Genomic DNA, 19,792 nt, shown 5'->3' on the forward strand with positions numbered 1-19,792 from the left:
ACTCCCAGAGTCTACTCACTCATGTCCATTGAGTCAGTGATGGCATCCACCCATCTCATCTTCTGTTGTCCCTTCTCCTCCCACTTTCAATCTTTCCCAGCATCAGTGTCTTTTCAAATGGGTCATTTCTTTGCATCAGGTGGCCAAAGTTTCAAGCTGATGTCATATTCTTTCCACTGACTTTGTCTCTTCACTGTTTAAGGTCCCTCACACAGGACCACCAGTATTGGGAGAATAAGACAAATGAGCAAGCAGCCTTTACCAAAGATAGAGGTGGAGGGCCTAGGGAGATGGCTGTTTTCTCCTGATTCCACATTAGTTAACAAATAAGCCTATCAGTAGTAGTCCCACTGATCTACACCCTCCTCCAACAATTTGCCACTGATTCATGTTCCAGGGAGACTGCTCAATTATAAGTTAAATAATTCCCTTTCCAGAATCAGCCCTTTCCCTATTCTTATCTCCAGGCAGAGAGATAAACATACTACCCCATTTATAGAACTTTACCTCCAATAAACTGCCGTTTACTGAGAAAGAAAACTAGTGAAAGTTAAAGTGATGGGACATAACTGATAAACTACTTCTCATTAGAAGGAAAACGGGAAAATAATCAATACTAGCATTTTTGTTAGGACTGAAGAGGCAGAGCACTGTAGTCTCACTGCCAAGGACAAAAAGTGTTTTTTATTTTTTCACTCTAAGCCTGTTTCCTCATCCGAAAATTGGGGGGAGATAATACCTACCTTATAAGGTTGCTGCGAGGATTAAACAAAGGCACACACGTTGTCTAAACCATAGCAAATGCTCAAAAAATAACAGCAATTATGTGATGCTGGCCACAATGTCAATGCCCTCCAACACCATGACATGGAAGAAACAGAGTAAGCCTGCCATCCTGCCTTCTTCTAACTCTAAGAGCTTGTATGCAAAGGCAGCTAGGCAGGAAACAGTGCATTAAAAGCCTGTGCTGTGTCCTACATCCAGCTATCTCTGAACTTCCCAGTCTAACATATACTTCACATTTGTTTTAAAATAAAGGAAGGACTTCCCTGGTGGTCCAGTGGCTAAGACTCTGAGCTCCCAATGCAGGGGGCCCAGGTTGATCCCCAGTCAGGGAACTAGATCCCATAGGCTGCCAAGAGTCTGCATGTCAAACTAAAGATTCTGCATGCCACAACTAAGACCCAGTGCAAATAAATGAATTAAAATATTAAATTTTTAAAAATAAAGGAAAAGAAAATTTTGGACTTGGTAAATCAGAAGTCAGGATAGTCTGAGTGGTGTCCCATTTATCCTGCCCCAAGATCCTTTCCTGCTTGGTAGTCACCTCATATCAACTTCCACTAAGACATCAAATCAACTTGGGCCAATGCTAGTTTTCTCAACATCCTTGTTTGGTCATCTCCCTTAAGTAGTTCCTTCTGCCATTCAACATCCTCTCATCTTTGGAGTCTATCTGTACACTGAGGATAGACCACAGCTCTGTTCTTCACTGGAAGATCCTGAGCAACGAGGTTAAGAACATGCATTCTTCTACTGATGTACTGAAATAGAAGTTACTTCCTGTTGCTGCTATGACCTCTGATGGTAAGAGAAGCAATTTCAGCTTTAGCAGATGAATATGCAAGGCATCCCCACTGGTTAATCCAGAAAGAAAAAATAATTGTATAGAAATTAATAACTTGAGAGTTCATTTACAAATTCCTGGAAAGAATGACTGGACATATTTCTTCAAAGGTCCTGTGCTCTGGCTGAGAATTCTTAACTGGGTGAGGCAGCAAGATGAAGTGACAAGTCACTGAACAGTAAGGACAGGAGAACAGAAGCAGCATTCAATCCCTTGGCATCTTCCAGAATGATGTCAGAGAAGGTCAAAACAGTAAAACTGTATACTACACATTCAGTGAATATAGGCAGTATGTCAGACACCAGTAATGGAATTCCAAAACATACAATTGATGAGTCTGAGAACTAGCTCCATAATTAAAACACCCCTCCCCAAGCCCTGCAACACAGAGACAAAAAGGAGACTCTCCATCTTATTGAAATAAGACTTCATACAAACATAGATAGATATACTTAAATTTTCTTTTTAACTATACTTGAATTCAAACAGATTGTTATAAAACAAAACACTACACACAGTTGTCTGTATAGCTCATAGAAAACATAAAAACCAGAATGCTGAGTAGATGCTGGTAGTAGAAACTGTAGGGACAAAACTTCCTTAACAATGAACTGCAGGCCACTAAGGCTTAATAAACATGGCAGACTTCTATTGCTAATGATTTCGTCAACCTTCGGACCCTAGAAATTCAGGATTTCCTCCTTCTTCCTCTGCCTGGTTTGGTTTGTGTCTGGCTACGTGGCCGGACAGTAAGCTGCTTTTTAAAGTCCACTAAGCAATCTGTGGCTTCTGAAACAGAAACAAAAGACTTGATGGGAGACTCATTTGAATCGAGATGTGTAAGGGAATTCTGCATCTTTCTGCTGCAGCCTGCTTCTTCTAGCCCTGGTGAAGACACCCTAGAGAGGAGAAAAAAACATCAGAATTCACGATACACCTACTAATAAGCAATAAGTATGTGTCTCAGGGGTATTTACATATACTACTAGCTCACATAATCTTTGGAATAATTCAATCAGATAAGTACTGTCATTTCCCTTTCACAGATGAGGACACTGGGTAAATCATACACCCAAAGCCACACAGTCAGGCAGTGAGGAAATGAGGATTCAGACCCAAATTCCCAAATTGTTTGACTTCTAAGTCAAAAGATGAGGGCTGAGTGGGGACAGACAGGCAAAAAAGAGTAAGACAGCTTTTTCTGTGCTTATATTAACACCAGGAATGAACGGAGGTAGTCATCCAATTCTTAGCCTAGACATATGAGGGTCACAGAGTTATATCAAGAATGGTCACACAGCTCCACAGCTTTCTACTTCAACTGTTTGAATACCACATTATACACAGAATACAGGACCAGGCCTGCTTCTAAAACTGCTGACAGCCACACTTCAATGCACACCTCAACTCACCTGAAGGCTCCTGTTTCTGAAAACTTGGTCTTTATCTCTGTATCTGTGATAGGAGAGAAAAAGTAATAATCTTTTTAGTAGTGCTATAATCATAATACTTTTCACTGTTCATGTGCTTCCTATGTTCTGGGCACTGTTCTTCATCAGGCTTATCCAGGTGGCTCAGATCTCCAATCCCCAGACCAATGGAATGTGAGCATTAGCATCCAATAGGCTTAGCTGCAGAAGTACAGAGGTGAACACTTTTGAATGAATAACCACTGAATAAACCTACTTCAAATCTGGACTTGAGGAACAATGAGTTGCCAAGGAATATATGCTACCTGCAGATCTATAATCTGCTGACCTAAAGGCAGCAGGCTATGGGGCTCAGAGAGGCAGCCTTTTTATAGTCATCAGAAGACACAACAGATTTACTTGGTGGGAATGAACTATTAGAACTAGACGGCAAGCAAATCTCATCAGACCTAAGCAAAAGTTCTTCTTTCATCTACGTCTAGTAAATTTTAACAAAAGCAACTATCAACAACAAGAACAATAATAATAATAGCAGCTAACATTTATCAAGAGCCTATTTACATCAGGGAATATATATGGAGCTTTACTAGATATAATCCTTTCAATCTATGAAGTTGGTATTACTAACTCTATGCAATGCTACAGACTCTCAGGAGGATAGGTTGAGACACTAAGCTAAGGGTAACATGAATAATGCACAAAACATAAGGAGAAGACAGTAATGTCTGGTTTTAATGTAAAAGGTATTTAGGGCTTGTGCCATTGCCCTATGATGTGGAAATGTTTTTTCCCCAGTTCAACAGGCAGTAGAAAGCTCAAGCTTTATAAAAGCTGAAACAAAACACACGACAAACAAGACAGAGTATTTAATCTTCCTTAGGGAGAGATGATCTAGATCAAGTCTCAAAGGCCAGCTGATTGGGTCAAATGTACACCCTCATAACTCTAGTAAAAACTGTAGTAAAAGAGTTGGTAGTGGCTATGTTTACTGGAAGGCCTTAGGCAGAAGCTCAGAAAACTGGTCCTGAGGGCCTCACCTGCAGTCTTGTACTCAGACTGTTCCAAGAGACGGAGGAGACGGCCTTCATTTTGGCCTTTATCCTGTGTCAGAGAAAAAGTGATGAAAAGGTTACACAGAGAGGCTAAAATACAACTTCCCTAGCCTAGATCATAGATATCTCCAGGAGAGAAGAGGTGTGGAGACACAGCTGAATGGAAGTCTTTTGCTTTCTAATAAAGGAGGGTACACAATTAAAAAAAAAAAAAGGGGGCTTCCCTGCTGGCTCAGGTGGTAAAGAATCTGCCTGCAATGCAGAAGACCTGGGTTCAAACTCTGGGTCAGGAAGATCCCCTGGAGAAAGAAATGGTAACTCACACCAGTATTCTTGCCTGGAGAATTTCATGGACAGAGCAGCCTGGCAGGCTACAGTCCATGCTGTCTCAAAGAGTCCAACATGACTGAGTGACTTAATCACTTTTACACAGTAAAAAAGCAAACATGATTAATAGATACATCTCTATGCCAAGAATATATCCAGGAATGGATACCAGAGTCATGGCAAATTATTCTCAGTTCAGGTTAGTTCAGTCACTCAGTTGTGTTCAACTCTTTGTGACCCCATGGACAGCAGCACGCCAGGCTTCCCTGTCCATCACCAACTCCTGGAACTTGCTCAAACTCATGTCCATTGAATTGGTGATGTCATCCAACCATCTCATCCTTTGTCAACCCCTTCTCCTGCCTTCAATCTTTCCCAGCATTAGGGTCTTTTCCAATGAGTCAGTTCTTCACATTAGGTAGCCAAAGTATTGGAGTTTCAGCTTCAGCATCAGTCCTTCCAATGAATATTCAGGACTGATTTCCTTTAGGATTGACTGGCTTGATCTCCTTGCAGTCAAGGGATTCTCAAGAGTCTTTTCCAACACCACAGTTCAAAAGCATCAATTCTTCAGCACTCAGCTTTCTTTATAGTCCAACTCTCACATCTATACATGACTACTGGAAAAATCACAGCTTTGACTAGATGGACCTTTGTCAGCAAAGTAATGTCTCTGCTTTTTAATATGCTGTTTAAGTCAATCATGGCTTTTCTTCCAAGGAGATTGCTCTTTACAGCATCGGACTTTACTTCCATCACCAGTAACATCCACAACTGAGCATTGTTTTCACTTTGGCTCTGTCTTTTCACTCTTTTTGGAGTTATTTCTCCACTCTTCTCCAGTAGCATGTGGGGTACCTACCGACCTGGGGATTGCATATTTCAGTGTCATATCTTTTTGCCTTTTCATACTGTTCATGGGGTTCTCATGGCAAGAATACTGAAGTGGTTTGCCATTCCCCTCTCCAGTGGACCACATTTTCTCAGAACTCTCCACCATGACCCATCCGTCTTGGGTGGCCCTACATGGCATGGCTTATAGTTTCATTGACACGGCTGTGGTCCATGTGATCAGTTTGATTAGTTTTCTGTGATTGTAGTTTATTCTATAGTAACATTTGACCTATGATAGCTTTGGAGAGATTTAAAACAGAAAATAACAAGTTTCAAGTTAGCTTTTAGAGACAGTGTTGCCAGAGGAAAAACTAGCTCTGTGGTATAAACACATACCCATAAGCCTCAATTCCAAATTACAACCTCAAAAATCACCCTATTCATACAGGGGTCCCTTTTTCTCTTCATGACATATTATGGCTTCTCCATCTTGGTGTGCAATGATTGCTATGCCAGTAAGTCTAGAATACGGAGCTGCTGCTTTGTCTTTAATTTCAAAGCCAAGACTTGCTCTTCCTGTTTTCTAATCACAAAGGCCAGAAAGCACATATTCCCAGTGACCAGGGCCAGATCCTACGACTTCCTAATAAGGCTAGGTACATGAGGTGTTCAGCAGAGTTGATCGTGGTATGTTCCTGGCAGTGGGGATATTTCTAGAATATACTTTCTGGAAAGTCATTTGGCAATATGTTTCAAGAGATTTTAAAATATTTAGATTCATTGCCCTAAGAGCTCCACTTCAGGAAATCTATTCTAAGGAAATAATACAAAGACTAATTAATCCTTTAAACATAGCGTTATAATACAAAAGAACTGGAAACAATCTGAATGTCCAATAATATGAGAATGGTTAATTGACTGTATGATACAAACATTAAGAGTAATTTCAGAAACAGTTTAAAAATATGCTTAGGAAGTTTGTTATGCTACAATGATAACTGTGTATGTACATATACAATTAATTTAAAATGCATAGGAAAAAAAAGACTGGAAAAAAAACAGGCCAAAATACTAAAAGATGTCATCTTTGAGTAACTAAATTATGGGTGATAATTCCCCCTGATTCTTCATACTTTTTTTTTTTAACTTCCTGTATTTTCTATATTAAGTGTATACTACTTGAGTATATATTACTTTTTAATTAAAAGAAAAAATAATTTTAAAAAGCACAAATCTAGTTTCAAGATAAACAGAAGAAAAGGAAAGAGGAAGGAAGGGGACAAAGAAAGCCCTGAACAGAAATGTGAAGAACTAGGTAACCTTTCCTAAAACACTCCATACATACCTTTAGGTTCCTCAGCCGCTGTGGACGCTTCCTCCCCGCAGCTGTGCATACTCTCTCACTCTCTTCATGCTCATCTCCTTGGTCGCCTCTTGCAAGCTGGAGACAGGACTCTACATGACACTGGTACTCTCTGAGTGGAACAAGGGATTTACAGAGGTAACATTTCTCATCCCTAGCCAATCAGAAAAAAATGGAGAAAAAGCAGTTAGAAAAAAAAAAAAAAAAGATTTGCTTTTGCCTCTATGCTCCTAGATACATCTCAAATTGTGTTTTTACATCTTATTCTATGGAGGAGAAATGTCAACCAAAGCAGAATCGCTCAGCAGGATCATCAATAAAATGAACCCAATGCCAATCCAAAGGACTGAGTGATTAGTGGTTTTCCCTGGCTGTTTCTTTGTATCCTGCTGTTGCAGCAGTAGGATGATAATGAAATAAGCTCTTCTAACTAACTCAAACAATGCTGATTGCTCTCCAGACATAAAATATTCCATCAAACTCTTCTCAAATTAAGTGTAATAGGTTTTTCAAAGGGAAGTTAAAAATTTAGACAGAAAAGGGAACACCAAGAGCATTAAATCAAAAATGACATTTCTACCAGGGAGGGTGAACTTGTCTGATTAGTAAATCAAGTCTGTCTATATGCTGCCTTCCTCAATTCTACAGCTAGGAAGTTACTAAAACCATGTGGTTCTGCCAGAGGCTTTTGCATAACTTCATATATACAGCTATTTTTATCTTTTTATAATGTAGACTTTGTGTAAACAGAGGAAATTATGTCCTTGAGGTAAAGTTTATTGGGCATCAGTGAAAATGGAATCACTGGAGACAAAGGAAGAAAATGAACATTCACGATGTATTTTCTCTATGATGAGAACTGGTGCATGGTCCTTTAAACACAATTTGTCAATTAATTCCTTGGCCAGGTTAGGAAGGCACTACTCTCCCTAATGTCCTATAGCTAATAATTGTCAGAAGCCAGGTCTGCCTGACTCATAAGATCATCTTAGTTTTACAAAGCTAAAGAAAACCTTCCAAAACTTCTGGCTGTTGCCACTCAGTTACTACAGAAAGATTTAGACTGCCTTTAAGAAGTTTCTCTGAGAGGTCTTTAAAATAGGAGAAATAAGTCTCTCAAGTAATTAATCATCAGAGAGACTACAAGTGAAACTCTGCTTTATGAGAAAAGTTAGACTAGTGTACCTTTCAAGGTTTATCCATTAATGTAAAAAGCATTATTAATACCCTACTTACATGAGAGATGCAGCACTGTAAAAGCAGCATAAGTTTTTGAGTCAGGTAGACTTTGCCAGTTCTGGCCACATGATCATAACCAGTTACCTAATTTCTCTTCAGTTTCTATATCTATTTTTAAAAAAGAAAAAAATACTACCATATCAACAATTGTGATAGTTATGAAGTAAATAAAGCACTCAGCACAGTGGCTGGCACATAATATTAAAAGCTCAACAAAGAGGTATTACTGATATTGCTGTCTCACACACATTCTATTAGATGCTGGGGATATAAACATGAATGAAGGCAAGTATCTGTCTTCAAATATTATAACTCACAGCCTAGCCAGGGAGACAGAAATGTCAAAAATCAAAGAAAAAAGATTAGTGCAACAGTGTGATGAATACAGTCCTAGAAGAATATCTGCATGATGGTAGGAGTCTAAAAAAAGAAAGTGGATCAGCTCTGTTCAATTGGATTAAGGAAGGCAGCTATGAAATTTAGAATCTAAGACAGGATCTGTGTTTCAAAGAAAAATGTTTCTAATTACTAACTGCTCTAATGTATTGTTGGTGATATCTTTACTTTTAGGAGGTAGCACTTATACTTGACCTCCCCTTGCCTCTGCCTCCACTGGGAACGGATGTGCGTTCTTAGTCAAGCTGCAACCCACAACCCAACGAAGTCTTCAATATTGCCCAACTTCTTGCAACTCAACTTCTGCACCATGACATTGCAAAATAGCTCACTACTTCCCCAAAGCACCAACACCAAGACGCAAATTCAAAGAAAACAGAAAGCTCAGAGCAATGTGGAAGTGGAGTAGGTGGCAGGGTCTTTTCAGAGTAGCAAAAAGGGACACAAGAGGCCACCAATACTGACATAAACTGAGAATACTAAAAGAAATTCAGGTGTTAAGCAAAGATTTGATTGCCTGGTCAAAGAAACCCAGGGTAAGAGAGGAACTGGTCTCTCATTCAGTCTAAGCAATGGTATGTTAAGCAAGAGCTCTGTAAACACAGTGCACCTACTTACTTGTCAATGTCTAGGGAAGTCTGAGCAGTTGTCACACTGTCACGTCTGTTCAAGGCCTCTCTTTGACTCCGAGTCAACACTTTCAACAAAAAAAGAAAGACAAGAAATAAAACAAACAAAAAAAAAGAAGCAAATCTGTTAGCTGGCAGTAGACTGTAAATATAAAATGTATTGGAAGTAGAAAAGTTTAAAATTCTGTTCCAAATGGGAGAGGTGACTAGGAAACCTCTGCCTTTCTACTATAGAGAATATTACTTGCATAATTGGACTGAAACTGCCAGCAGCAAGGTATTTCCATATTTGCAATGAGATCTATTTTTCCTCTATTTGCCATTAGATCTAAAGATCTATTCCACACCAAGAAAAGTTTCTGTGTACTATCTCAATTTGTAGCACTCAGGGGAAGGATTTATACTTTCCCAATGAAAATTCTGTCTGGTGTGATACATGCTCCAATAAGATGCTTTTTGATACATAGCAATGACAGCTACATCTGAGTGCCAACATTAGCTCCAATCTTCATAAAACACTGGAAAGGGTTCCATTTACCAGTGAGAAAAGCAGAGCTCAGAACAGTTGACACAATCAGTCTTTTCCACTACACTAGGACCACCTCCTCCTAATTCTAGTGAATACAGACAGCTTTAGCCCAGGTGGCATACAAATTCTTTTCTCATACCAAAAGGTATGTTTACAAAAGCACATTCTCTTAAAGGGTTTTGGAAGTTAATTAACCAACTCTTTTTCAGTCTTCATTCCTTGCAGTTAACAAGAATTATGAACATCTCACTTTAAACCTTGCCTTTGTCCCTCTTGACACTTGAAATTCCCATGATAGAAGATTTAGAAAGGTTATCAGTTCACAAAATAATTTAGGTTGTGGAAGCATTTACCTAAACCAGAGGTTAGCAAATTTTTTCTATACAGGACCAGACAGTAAGTAGTTTAGGTTTGGAAGGCCATATGGTCTCTGTCACAACTACTCAACTGGGCATGAGCGTTCCTATAGTAGGAAGGCAGCCACAGACAACATTATAATGGGGTGTGGTGTGTGTTAAGTAACTGCAGTCATGTCCGACTCTTTTGCAACCCTATGGACTATAGGCTTCCCATCAGGCTTCTCTGTCCATGGGATTCTCCAGGCAAGAATACTGGAGTGGGTTGCCATGTCCTTCTCCAGTGGATCTTCCCAACTCAGGATAGAACCCAGGTCTCTGGCATTGCAGTCACATTCTTCACCATCTTAAAACTTTATTTACAAAAACAGATGTCTGACTGTATTTGGCTCTGGCTGGCCATAGTTTACCTACCCTTCTAGTCCAACCTACCACTCATAAAAATGCCTCTAAAAGTATTCCTGACAAGTGATTATACAGTCTCAACTGACTATGTCCAATTACTGAGGAGAATTCACTTCCTCCTAGAGAAACCCATTCTACTGCTACACAACATTTCTAGCTCAATCTGCATTTACGGGCTGTATGGATACATTTACCCCCCTTTTCCACAAGTCAGTTCTTTGAACATAGAACAAGCTGCATTACTTGCAACCTTCAAAACAGGTATTATATCTAGTCATTAAGCCAATCTGTAATAAGACTTGGAATACAGATCCTTTTGAGGGCCTAAGGTAGCTCTAATCCTTTTAATGATCCTCCAGAGACTCATGGGCTGCCGTCTATGGGGTCGCACAGAGTCGGACACGACTGAAGCGACTTAGCAGCAGCAGCAGAGACTGGTATTATTATTCTGTCCTATTTTAAAGGTACAAAAATAAACTCAAAGGAATTGACTTTGCCAAGCTATCACAACTAGGAAGAACAACCCAGGACACAGTCTAGATCTGTCTGATTCTTATACCCATGTTTTATCTTTTGCGTTAACCTCTACATATACCCCAATCTGTTAAATCTTCCATATGTGTGGCACCCCAAAACAGACCCAATATTCCAACAAGCAATCTGACCAGTAAAGAGAACACAAGTACCACAAGCTACCTTATCCAGACTAATTCAGCCAAGCCTGTGACAATCCTGATATTCTACTGACTTAAACTGAACTTAAAGGCAATTAAGATATATCCCCCTCCTCCCAAATCATCTTCAAAATGCTATCAAGAAGGTCTCCTAATTCTGTATCTGGGTAACTAAATTGTTGGGTATTTTTCCCCTTCAACACGGCTTTATATTTATCCCTGTTCTTTTCAGTTGCACATTGCAGTCTGTTGAGATCATCTGAAGTCTTGATTCTGTCATCTGATGTTATACTAGCTCTCTGTTCCAGCTCTGGTTCATCTGCATATATGACAAGCATGCTTTCTACATCTTCATCCAAGTCACTGGGGAAAAATGGTTGTAAATGATTAGGCCAAGGACACAGAAAACTGTGGCATGTTACCAGAGAAGCCTATCTTCTCCTACTCCAAATTTCCTTTAAATACTTAATCAAGCAAATATTTATTGAGAATCTTTAATATGCGAGTAATTTGGAGAGATAACAGGAAATTATGAGGCATGGTCCTTTCTCTTAAGGAGCACACAATTTACTAAGGGAGACAGCACATACACTAAAATCACTGTAATACAATGTTAAAGAGATATGTAAAATAAAACATGATCGTATACAGAAGCAACTATAATGTCTTGTCTCTGGGGAGGATGTCAGGGACACCAGGGGACTAGAATAGGCAGTAGGCATATTTTTCACTATATAGTTTTCTATACTACTAAATTAAAAATTTTAAAAAGTATGCATTTACCTGAAAAGAATGAAAACTGTAATTCAAAAATATATGTATCCCTATGGTCACTGCAGCATTATTTACAATAGCCAAGATATGGAAGCAATGTAAGTGTAACAGATGAATGGATAGAGAAGAGGTTATATGTGCGTCAATGGAATAGTATTCAGACATTAAAAAAAAAAAAAAGCCCTTGCCATTTGCAGCAACACGGATGGACCTAGAGGGTATTATGCTAAGTGACGTAAGTCAGACAGAGAAAGACAAGCACTACATGATCTCACCTATATGTAGAATCTAAAAAATAAAACAAACAAATATAACAAAACAGAAACTGAGTCACAGAAACAAAGAACAAATAGGGAGTTGCCAGGGGTGGGCAGCAGGGGGCAGGGGGGCATGGACAGGAATTAGGTGAGGGAGATTAAGAAGTACAAACTTCCAGTTAGAAAATTTAAAAAAAATTTTTTTTTAAATTTCTCCCTTTTCTCTTCAAAGGGAGAAAAAGAGGCCAGCTTATAATGAGGACTTAGGCACAAATTAGACTAGATAATCTAAGTTCCCTGCAACTAAGAGATTTTATAAGTAAAAATAAAGTACTGCAGGAGAAAAACATCCTGGACATAGTTGTATAACCACCTACAAAACCCACCTCCTATTCTATCAGCTAACCCACATTTCTCCAACTTATGTACAAGGACTCTGAGAGATTTATCAAGTGCCTTGCTTAAATCAATTCTTAAAAGATTGGCATTTCAGACTACATAAACCTTTAAGTGTTTGCCACCTCCTCTCTATTTGTCTCCCATCTTGACTATCAAGTATTTTTCCAAAAGAAATACTTAGAAACCACTCCACAAACAGGGCTGGGAAAGAAATTAATTGTTTACAGAACTTTATATTAATATTAATATGAAGGTGAAGGTGTTAAGTCACTCAGTCGTGTTCAACTCTTTGCAAACCCATGGACTGTAATCCGCCAGGCTCCTCTGTCCATGGAATTCTCCAGGAAAGAACACTGGAGTGGGTTGCAATTCCCTTCTCCAGGGGATTTTCCCAAGGCAGGGATTGAACTGAAGTTTCCTGCGTTGTAGGCATATTCTTTACTGCATAAGCCACCAGGGAAGCTCTCTGTATATTAATTCATACCTGTGTAAATAGCACGTTTCTGTTATTTGTCAGTCATTTTTCTACGTCACAAGAACTTCAGAATCCAGAGATTCCAGATTTTGATTTGATCTCTTTACCATCCCCAACACAGTTTAGCAAAGATTAGATTCTAATAAATATTTGTCAGTTTAAGTCACAGCAAGGGATTCATGGGGATAAAGGACTCTTATTTTATGAGAACCTGTTCTGTCAGTCAGTTCAGTCGCTCAGTCATGTCCAACTCTTTGCAACCCCATGAATCACACCACGCCAGGCCTCCCTGTCCATCACCATCTCCCGGAGTTCACTCAGACTCACGTCCATTGAGTCCGTGATGCCATCCAGCCATCTCATCCTCGGTCATCCCCTTCTCCTCCTGCCCCCAATTCCTCCCAGCATCAGAGTCTTTTCCAATGAGTCAACTCTTCACATGAGGTGGCTTAAGTACGGGAGCTTCAGCTTTAGCATCATTCCTTCCAAAGAAACCCCAGGGTTGATCTCCTTCAGAATGGACTAGTTGGATCTCCTTGCAGTCCAAGGGACTCTCAAGAGTCTTCTCCAACACCACAGTTCAAAAGCATCAATTCTTTGACGCTCAGCTTTCTTCACAGTCCAACTCTCACATCCATACATGACCAAAGGAGAAACCATACCCTTGACTAGATGGACCTTAGTCGGCAAAGTAACGTTTCTGCTTTTGAATATACTATCTAGGTTGGTCATAACTTTTCTTCCAAGGAGTAAGCGTCTTTTAATTTCATGGCTTCAGTCACTATCTACAGTGATTTTGGAGCCCCCAAAAATAAAGTCTGACACTGTTTCCACTGTTTCCCCATCTATTTCCCATGAAGTGATGGGACCAGATGCCATGATCTTAGTTTTCTGAATGTTGAGCTTTAAGCCAACTTTTTCACTCTCCTCTTTCACTTTCATCAAGAGGCTTTTTAGTTCCTCTTCACTTTCTGCCATAAGGGTGGTGTCATCTGCATATCTGAGGTTATTGATACTTCTCCCGGCAATCTTGATTCCAGCTTGTGTTTCTTCCAGCCCGTGTTTCTTCCAGCCCAGCGTTTCTCATGATGTCCTCTGCATGGAAGTTAAATAAGCACAGTGACAATATACAGCCTTGACGCACTCCTTTTCCTATTTGGAACCAGTCTGTTGTTCCATGTCCAGTTCTAACTGTTGCTTCCTGACCTGCATACACATTTCTCAAGAGGCAGGTTAGGTGGTCTGGTATTCCCATCTCTTTCAGAATTTTCCACAGTTTATTGTGATCCACACAGTCTAAGGCTTTGGCATAGTGATAGGTTCCTCCCGCAGCTGGGAGGAAACTTTTCTGTACCAAGGGACTTAATAAACATAATTGTTAATCTTTACAACAGTCCTGCAAGGCACATATCACTATTTGTATTTTATATATTATGAAATACACTGACCAAGATCACAAAGCTAAAACAACAAAAAAAGAAACATGGCACCAAGAATAAAATATGAGTCTGACTTTAAAGAAATATATGTTCTTCTCTAAGAGCAGGCTGCCTCTCCTGGGAAATAAGATGCAAAGGATGGGAAGACAAATATGATAAATGGGCAGGTGGAAAAGAGATTTGGCAGATGGCTGAGAGTTATATGCTAATTCTATATTAAATGTTATGATCAGAGAAGACTTGGACTGGGCCTTGCAGCTACATTTTTCCTTTGAAAACTACCACCCCTACAAAGGAGCAGAAAGGTGGTAAGTTGCTCTAAAAGAGTCTCCTACTCTGGTTTATGAGTGCTGCGAGAGCCATTTCAACTAGCTGCAGGATGAGAATTCAATATGAATCTTAAATCCAAAAACTCAGTTGCTGGTGACACCAGCCAAAGATTTCAAAAGGGAACAATGGAGTCTGAGGACAACTCCAGGAGAACAACTACCTAGGCAAGGTAAGCAAAACAGAAAGGAAGAATATCACTGAGAGCTGAGAGAGCCATTCATCACCCTACAACCATTAACTCAGGTCTTTATAAACCACTGGATGGAAAACACCCTAGGAATCTGTACTTGGGACTTGACTTGGCACTGTCAAGATACAAAGAAGCAGTGACACACAACGGAATAACGTGCATCAACTTTAGAGTTAGATTACAAATCCATCCCCAAGTTGGGACTCTACTAGTTGTGTTGCCTTCCATAAGTTACCTACGCTCTCCGAGTATCATTTGACTTACCCACAAAATGACACGATAATCCACATCTATTCCCTTGACTTACCCACAAAATGACATGATAATAAGCATCTATCCCCTTGGGTTTTGGTAAGGCTCACATCAAATAATCCAAATAAGTTTAAGAGTGTTTGTGCACAGAAAGCACTCAGGGTAACATTCAGTCCAGTTCAGCCGCTCAGTCGTGTCTGACTCTGCGACTCCATGAATTGCAGCTCGCCAGGCCTCCCTGTCCATCACCATCTCCCGGAGTTCACTCAAACTCATGTCCATCAAGTTGGTGATGCCATCCAGCCATCTCATCCTCCATCATCACCTTCTCCTGCCCCCAATCCCTCCCAGCATCAAAGTCTTTTCCAATGAGTCAACTCTTCGCATGAGGTGGCCAAAGTACTAGAGTTTCAGCTTTAGCATCATTCCTTCCAAAGAAATCCCAGGGCTGATCTCCTTCAGAATGGCCTGGTTGGATCTCCCTGCAGTCCAAGGGACCCTCAAGAGTCTTCTCCAACACCACAGTTCAAAAGGATCAATTCTTTGGTGCTCAGCTTTCTTCACAGTCCAACTCTCACATCCACACATGACCAATGGAAAAACCATAGCCTAGACTAGATGGACCTTTGTTGGCAAAGTAATGTCTCTGCTTTTGAATATGCCATCTAGGTTGGTCATAACTTTCCTTCCAAGAAGTAAGTGTCTTTTAATTTCATGGCTGCAGTCACCATCTACAGTGATTTTGGAGCCCCCCAAAATAAAGTCTGACACTGTTTCCACTGGTTCCCATCTATTTCCCATGAAGTGATGGGACCGGATGCCATGATCTTAGTTTTCTGAATGTTGAGCTTTAAGCCAACTTTTTCACTCTCCTCTTTCACTTTCATCAAGAGGCTTTTTAGTTCCTCTTTACTTTCTGCCATAAGGGTGATGTCATCTGCATATCTGAGCTTATTGATATTTCTCCCAGCAATCTTGATTCCAGCTTGTGCTTCTTCCAGCCCAGTGTTTCTCATGATGTACTCTGCATATAGTTGTTTATTACTATGTAATTCTTGTTACTGCTGCTGCTGCTAAGTTGCTTCAGTCATGTCCGACTCCGTGTGACCCCATAGACGGCAACCCACCAGGCTCCTCCATCCCTGGGATTCTCCAGGCAAGAATACTGGAGTGGGCTGCCATTTCCTTCTCCAATTCTTGTTATTAGTCTTCTGTATTTATTTCTTAGTTCTATCCAAAGATGTAAGCCCATCTTTAAATCAACACCTACCAGCCTACTGGATTAGATTTTACTCTTAAGTATTTCCCATTCTAATTTGTACAAATAAAATGAAATAACCAAAGCATCACAGAACAATTACCAATACTATGTAAGCATCAGCACATTTATTTTCAAAATCCAAAGCAGACAAGCAATCAAAAATAAAAACAAAGACCTTGAACTACTGTAAACAGTGAAGACAATGGCTCCTTGAGTTAAACGTATATATGTACAAAGAAGAGAGATTTGGCAGAATGACAGAAGTTAGTCTCAGTTTGTCTCCCTCAGCCTCAAAACCACATCAGCAGAAAATAATGGGAGGCCACAGAATTGTTATGTTCCTGTTAAGGCTGACTGTCCTCCAACTTAGCACTTTCTTAGTGAAATGTGAGAGGAAAAAGGAAAGGCCTGCTCCACTTGCATGTTGCCTGCCTCACTGCTGGCAGCCTTTCCTAAGAGACTAGTTCCAACACAAAGGCTATCAAAAGAACTGACCATTATCTACCATTTTGAGACATGTGGCTATTTAAATTTAAATCTCAATTAGAATTAAAAGTAATTTAAAATTTAGCTAATCAATTACATGAGTTAAATTTTAAGTGTTCAATAACCACATGCGACTTGTGGCTATCATGTTTGGTCCTACTGTTACAGAACATTTCTGTCACTACAGACAGTTCTACTGGCTAGCATTTCTCCTTTAAGAGATAACCAGGATTAACCCTTTATTGCCTTAAACTTGCTTACCTTGAACACCCCAAGAAATTCAAGCTTCCCGTGGCTTCTCTCATCACTTGGATTCTCATTCCCACAGGACTCTAATCTGTCATCTGGGCACACTTTTCTAATATGACTCAGTCTCCCGCTACTGCTCTCATAACTGCCCTCTGGAATCTGGGTCACTAATCAAAAAAAAAATCCTTGACGTTCTTAACCTTCTCTGTGAAAGTACTCTTCATCTTCTTGCTGTAACTAAAAGATGGCTGTCCTCTGAAGGCATTGTTTCTCCCTGTATCGTCTCAAGTACTGGCTGTTTCTTCTTCCTTACAACTCAGTACCACTGAACGGAGGTGGAGTAAATACCCTCTTACTCCTCACTGTTGCTTCCAGACTACTGGAAAAACCTCTTTTGAAGCACAAACCATTCTGCTGCCCTTGCTACTCCACCTTGAAGAAGTCATCTACTATCCCCTTCATCACCCACCCCACCCACTTTCCTGGCCATTCACTGAACATTTTAACAGATGACTTACTTTGTTTTTGCCCCTCTTGCCATCATTCTTCATGATTTTAATGCCTATATAGCTGAAGAATTAGCTGAAGAATATGCAAGTTGCAGTTTTTTGTAGTTCAGCCTTAGGTTAGCCATGGTTCAATTCAGTATCTGTCCTCTCACTTCCTTGACATTTTTGCTATCAGCTCCCATGGATGAGATCTTAGCTTTGCTCAAGTGGGACTGTGAGAGAGAAGTAAGCGTAATGCCGTCAGGCATCCATTGCATGTAATGCATTAACCTCTGTCCTCTGCATTTAGAAAAGTACCAACCAGTTATGTATCATCCTTGGGACAAGTAAGGAAAACATTCCATTCATTTTCTGTATTCCGTGGTTCCAGTGAGGAACTCTGATTGAGCCTGTCAATAATAATCACGCCACTTTCAAGACCACCACCACCTATCTTTTCCAGCTCACTCCTTCTAATACTCTAATTCTAATAATCCTTCAGCCCCACTAGAACATCTAGTTCCAGGCTATCACCTTTTCATTGTCCATCATCCTGTCACATCCTCACTTTCCTTCTTACCTAACTTAGATCTCATGGTGATCATACCAACTATTCCTCTGAGTATTTTCTCAACTTATTTCTACTGTTCAGTTCAGTCACTCAGTCGTGTCCACCTCTTTGCGACCCCATGAATCGCAGCACGCCAGGCCTCCCTGTCCATCACCAAATCCCGGAGTTCACTCAGATTCACGTTTATCGAGTCAGCGATGCCATCCAGCCATCTCGTCCTCTGTCGTCCCCTTCTCCTCCTGCCCCCAATCCCTCCCAGCATCGAAGTCTTTTCCAATGAGCCAACTCTTCACATGAGGTGGCCAAAGTACTAGAGCTTCAGCTTTAGCATCATTCTTTCCAAAGAAATCCCAGGGCTGATCTCCTTCAGAATGGCCTGGTTGGATCTCCCTGCAGTCCAAGGGACCCTCAAGAGTCTTCTCCAACACCACAGTTCAAAAGCATCAATTCTTTGGTGCTCAGCTTTCTTCACAGTCCAACTCTCACATCCATACATGACCACAGGAAAAACCACAGCCTTGACTAGACGGACCTTAGTCGGCAAAGTAATGTCTCTGCTTTTGAATATACTATCCAGGTTGGTCCTAAGTTTTCTTCCAAGGAGTAAGCGTCTTTTAATTTCTACTGTACTGCCTCGCAAAACCCAATTCTGGTTAATTCTAATTCACCACCTATTATGTGTCACTACCTAAGCAGCACAACTGTGCTGACTATGCTCATGTTATATTTAAGACCCAAAACCTCAAGCAGCACCTCAGTGTGGCCTAGCAATCCTAGTATGTGTCCATATTCCATATTCTACTGTCAGAAATTATTTCACAACTTCTATGCTATCCTCAAACTTTCAATATTCATCCTGACTCTGCTGTCACTATTCTGTTTCAATGTTGTTGTCATTGTTGTTCAACAGCTATGTTATGTCCAACTCTTTGCAACCTCATGGACTACAGTATGCCAGGCTTCCCTGTCCTTCACTATCTCCCAGAGTTTGCTCAACTTCATGTCCATTGAGTAGCTGATGCTAACCATCTCATCATCTGCTACCCTCTTCTCCTTTTGCCTTCAATCCTTCCCAGCATCAGGGTCTTTTCCAGTGGGTTGGTTCTTCACATCAGCTGGCCAAAGTATTAGAGTTTCAGCTTCAGCATCAGCCCTTCCAGTGAATATTCAGGATTGATTTCCTTTAAGATTGACTGGTTGGATCTCCTTGCAGTCCAAGAGACTCTCAAGAGTCTTCTCCAGCAATTACATACATATGAAACAATTATATTTGTTTCACCAATAACACCTTTATTGGGATAAAACTACATAGTATATTCTGAGTATATTCACAGAGTTGTATAATTATCATCACTACCTATTTTAACATTTTCATTAACTAAAAAAGAAACTAGTTCCCATTAGCAGCCATTCTCCTTTTCCCCCAAACTCCCAGCCCTAGGCAACCACTAATTTGCTTTCTGTCTCTATGGACTTGCCTATTCTGGGCATGTCTGATAAATGGAATCATACAATATGTGGGCTTTTGTGACTGACTTCTTTCACTTAACATATGTTTTCAAGGTTTATCCATATTGTGGCATATGATAGTACTTCATTCCTTTTTCCCCACAGCAGTTGCACCATTTTACATTCCCAACAGTGTACTGGAGTTCCAATTTCTCTGTATTTTTACCAACATTTGCTATTTTCATTTTTTAAAATAGCCATTCTAGTGAGGATGAAGTGGTATCTCATGGTTTTGACTCACACTTTTCAAG

General features: G+C 40.2%; 1 protein-coding gene across 2 annotated transcripts in view; it reads right to left on the minus strand.

Annotated features, from left to right (window-relative positions):
- Positions 1-2,070: 2,070 nt before the first annotated feature.
- Positions 2,071-19,792, minus strand: part of UIMC1 (ubiquitin interaction motif containing 1) — a 133,463-nt gene continuing 115,741 nt past the window's right edge. For both annotated transcript variants that reach the window (XM_069591754.1, XM_069591755.1), the window contains exons 11-15: positions 8,887-8,965; positions 6,616-6,787; positions 4,095-4,158; positions 3,040-3,082; positions 2,071-2,526 (exon numbers count right to left, since the gene is read on the minus strand). In XM_069591754.1, coding sequence (XP_069447855.1) covers positions 2,316-2,526; positions 3,040-3,082; positions 4,095-4,158; positions 6,616-6,787; positions 8,887-8,965 — 569 coding nt within the window. In that variant the 3' untranslated portion in view covers positions 2,071-2,315. The remainder of the gene's footprint in view (positions 2,527-3,039; positions 3,083-4,094; positions 4,159-6,615; positions 6,788-8,886; positions 8,966-19,792) is intronic.

Source organism: Ovis canadensis, chromosome 5 (genome assembly GCF_042477335.2).
Source record: "Ovis canadensis isolate MfBH-ARS-UI-01 breed Bighorn chromosome 5, ARS-UI_OviCan_v2, whole genome shotgun sequence".
Lineage (NCBI taxonomy): Eukaryota > Metazoa > Chordata > Mammalia > Artiodactyla > Bovidae > Ovis > Ovis canadensis.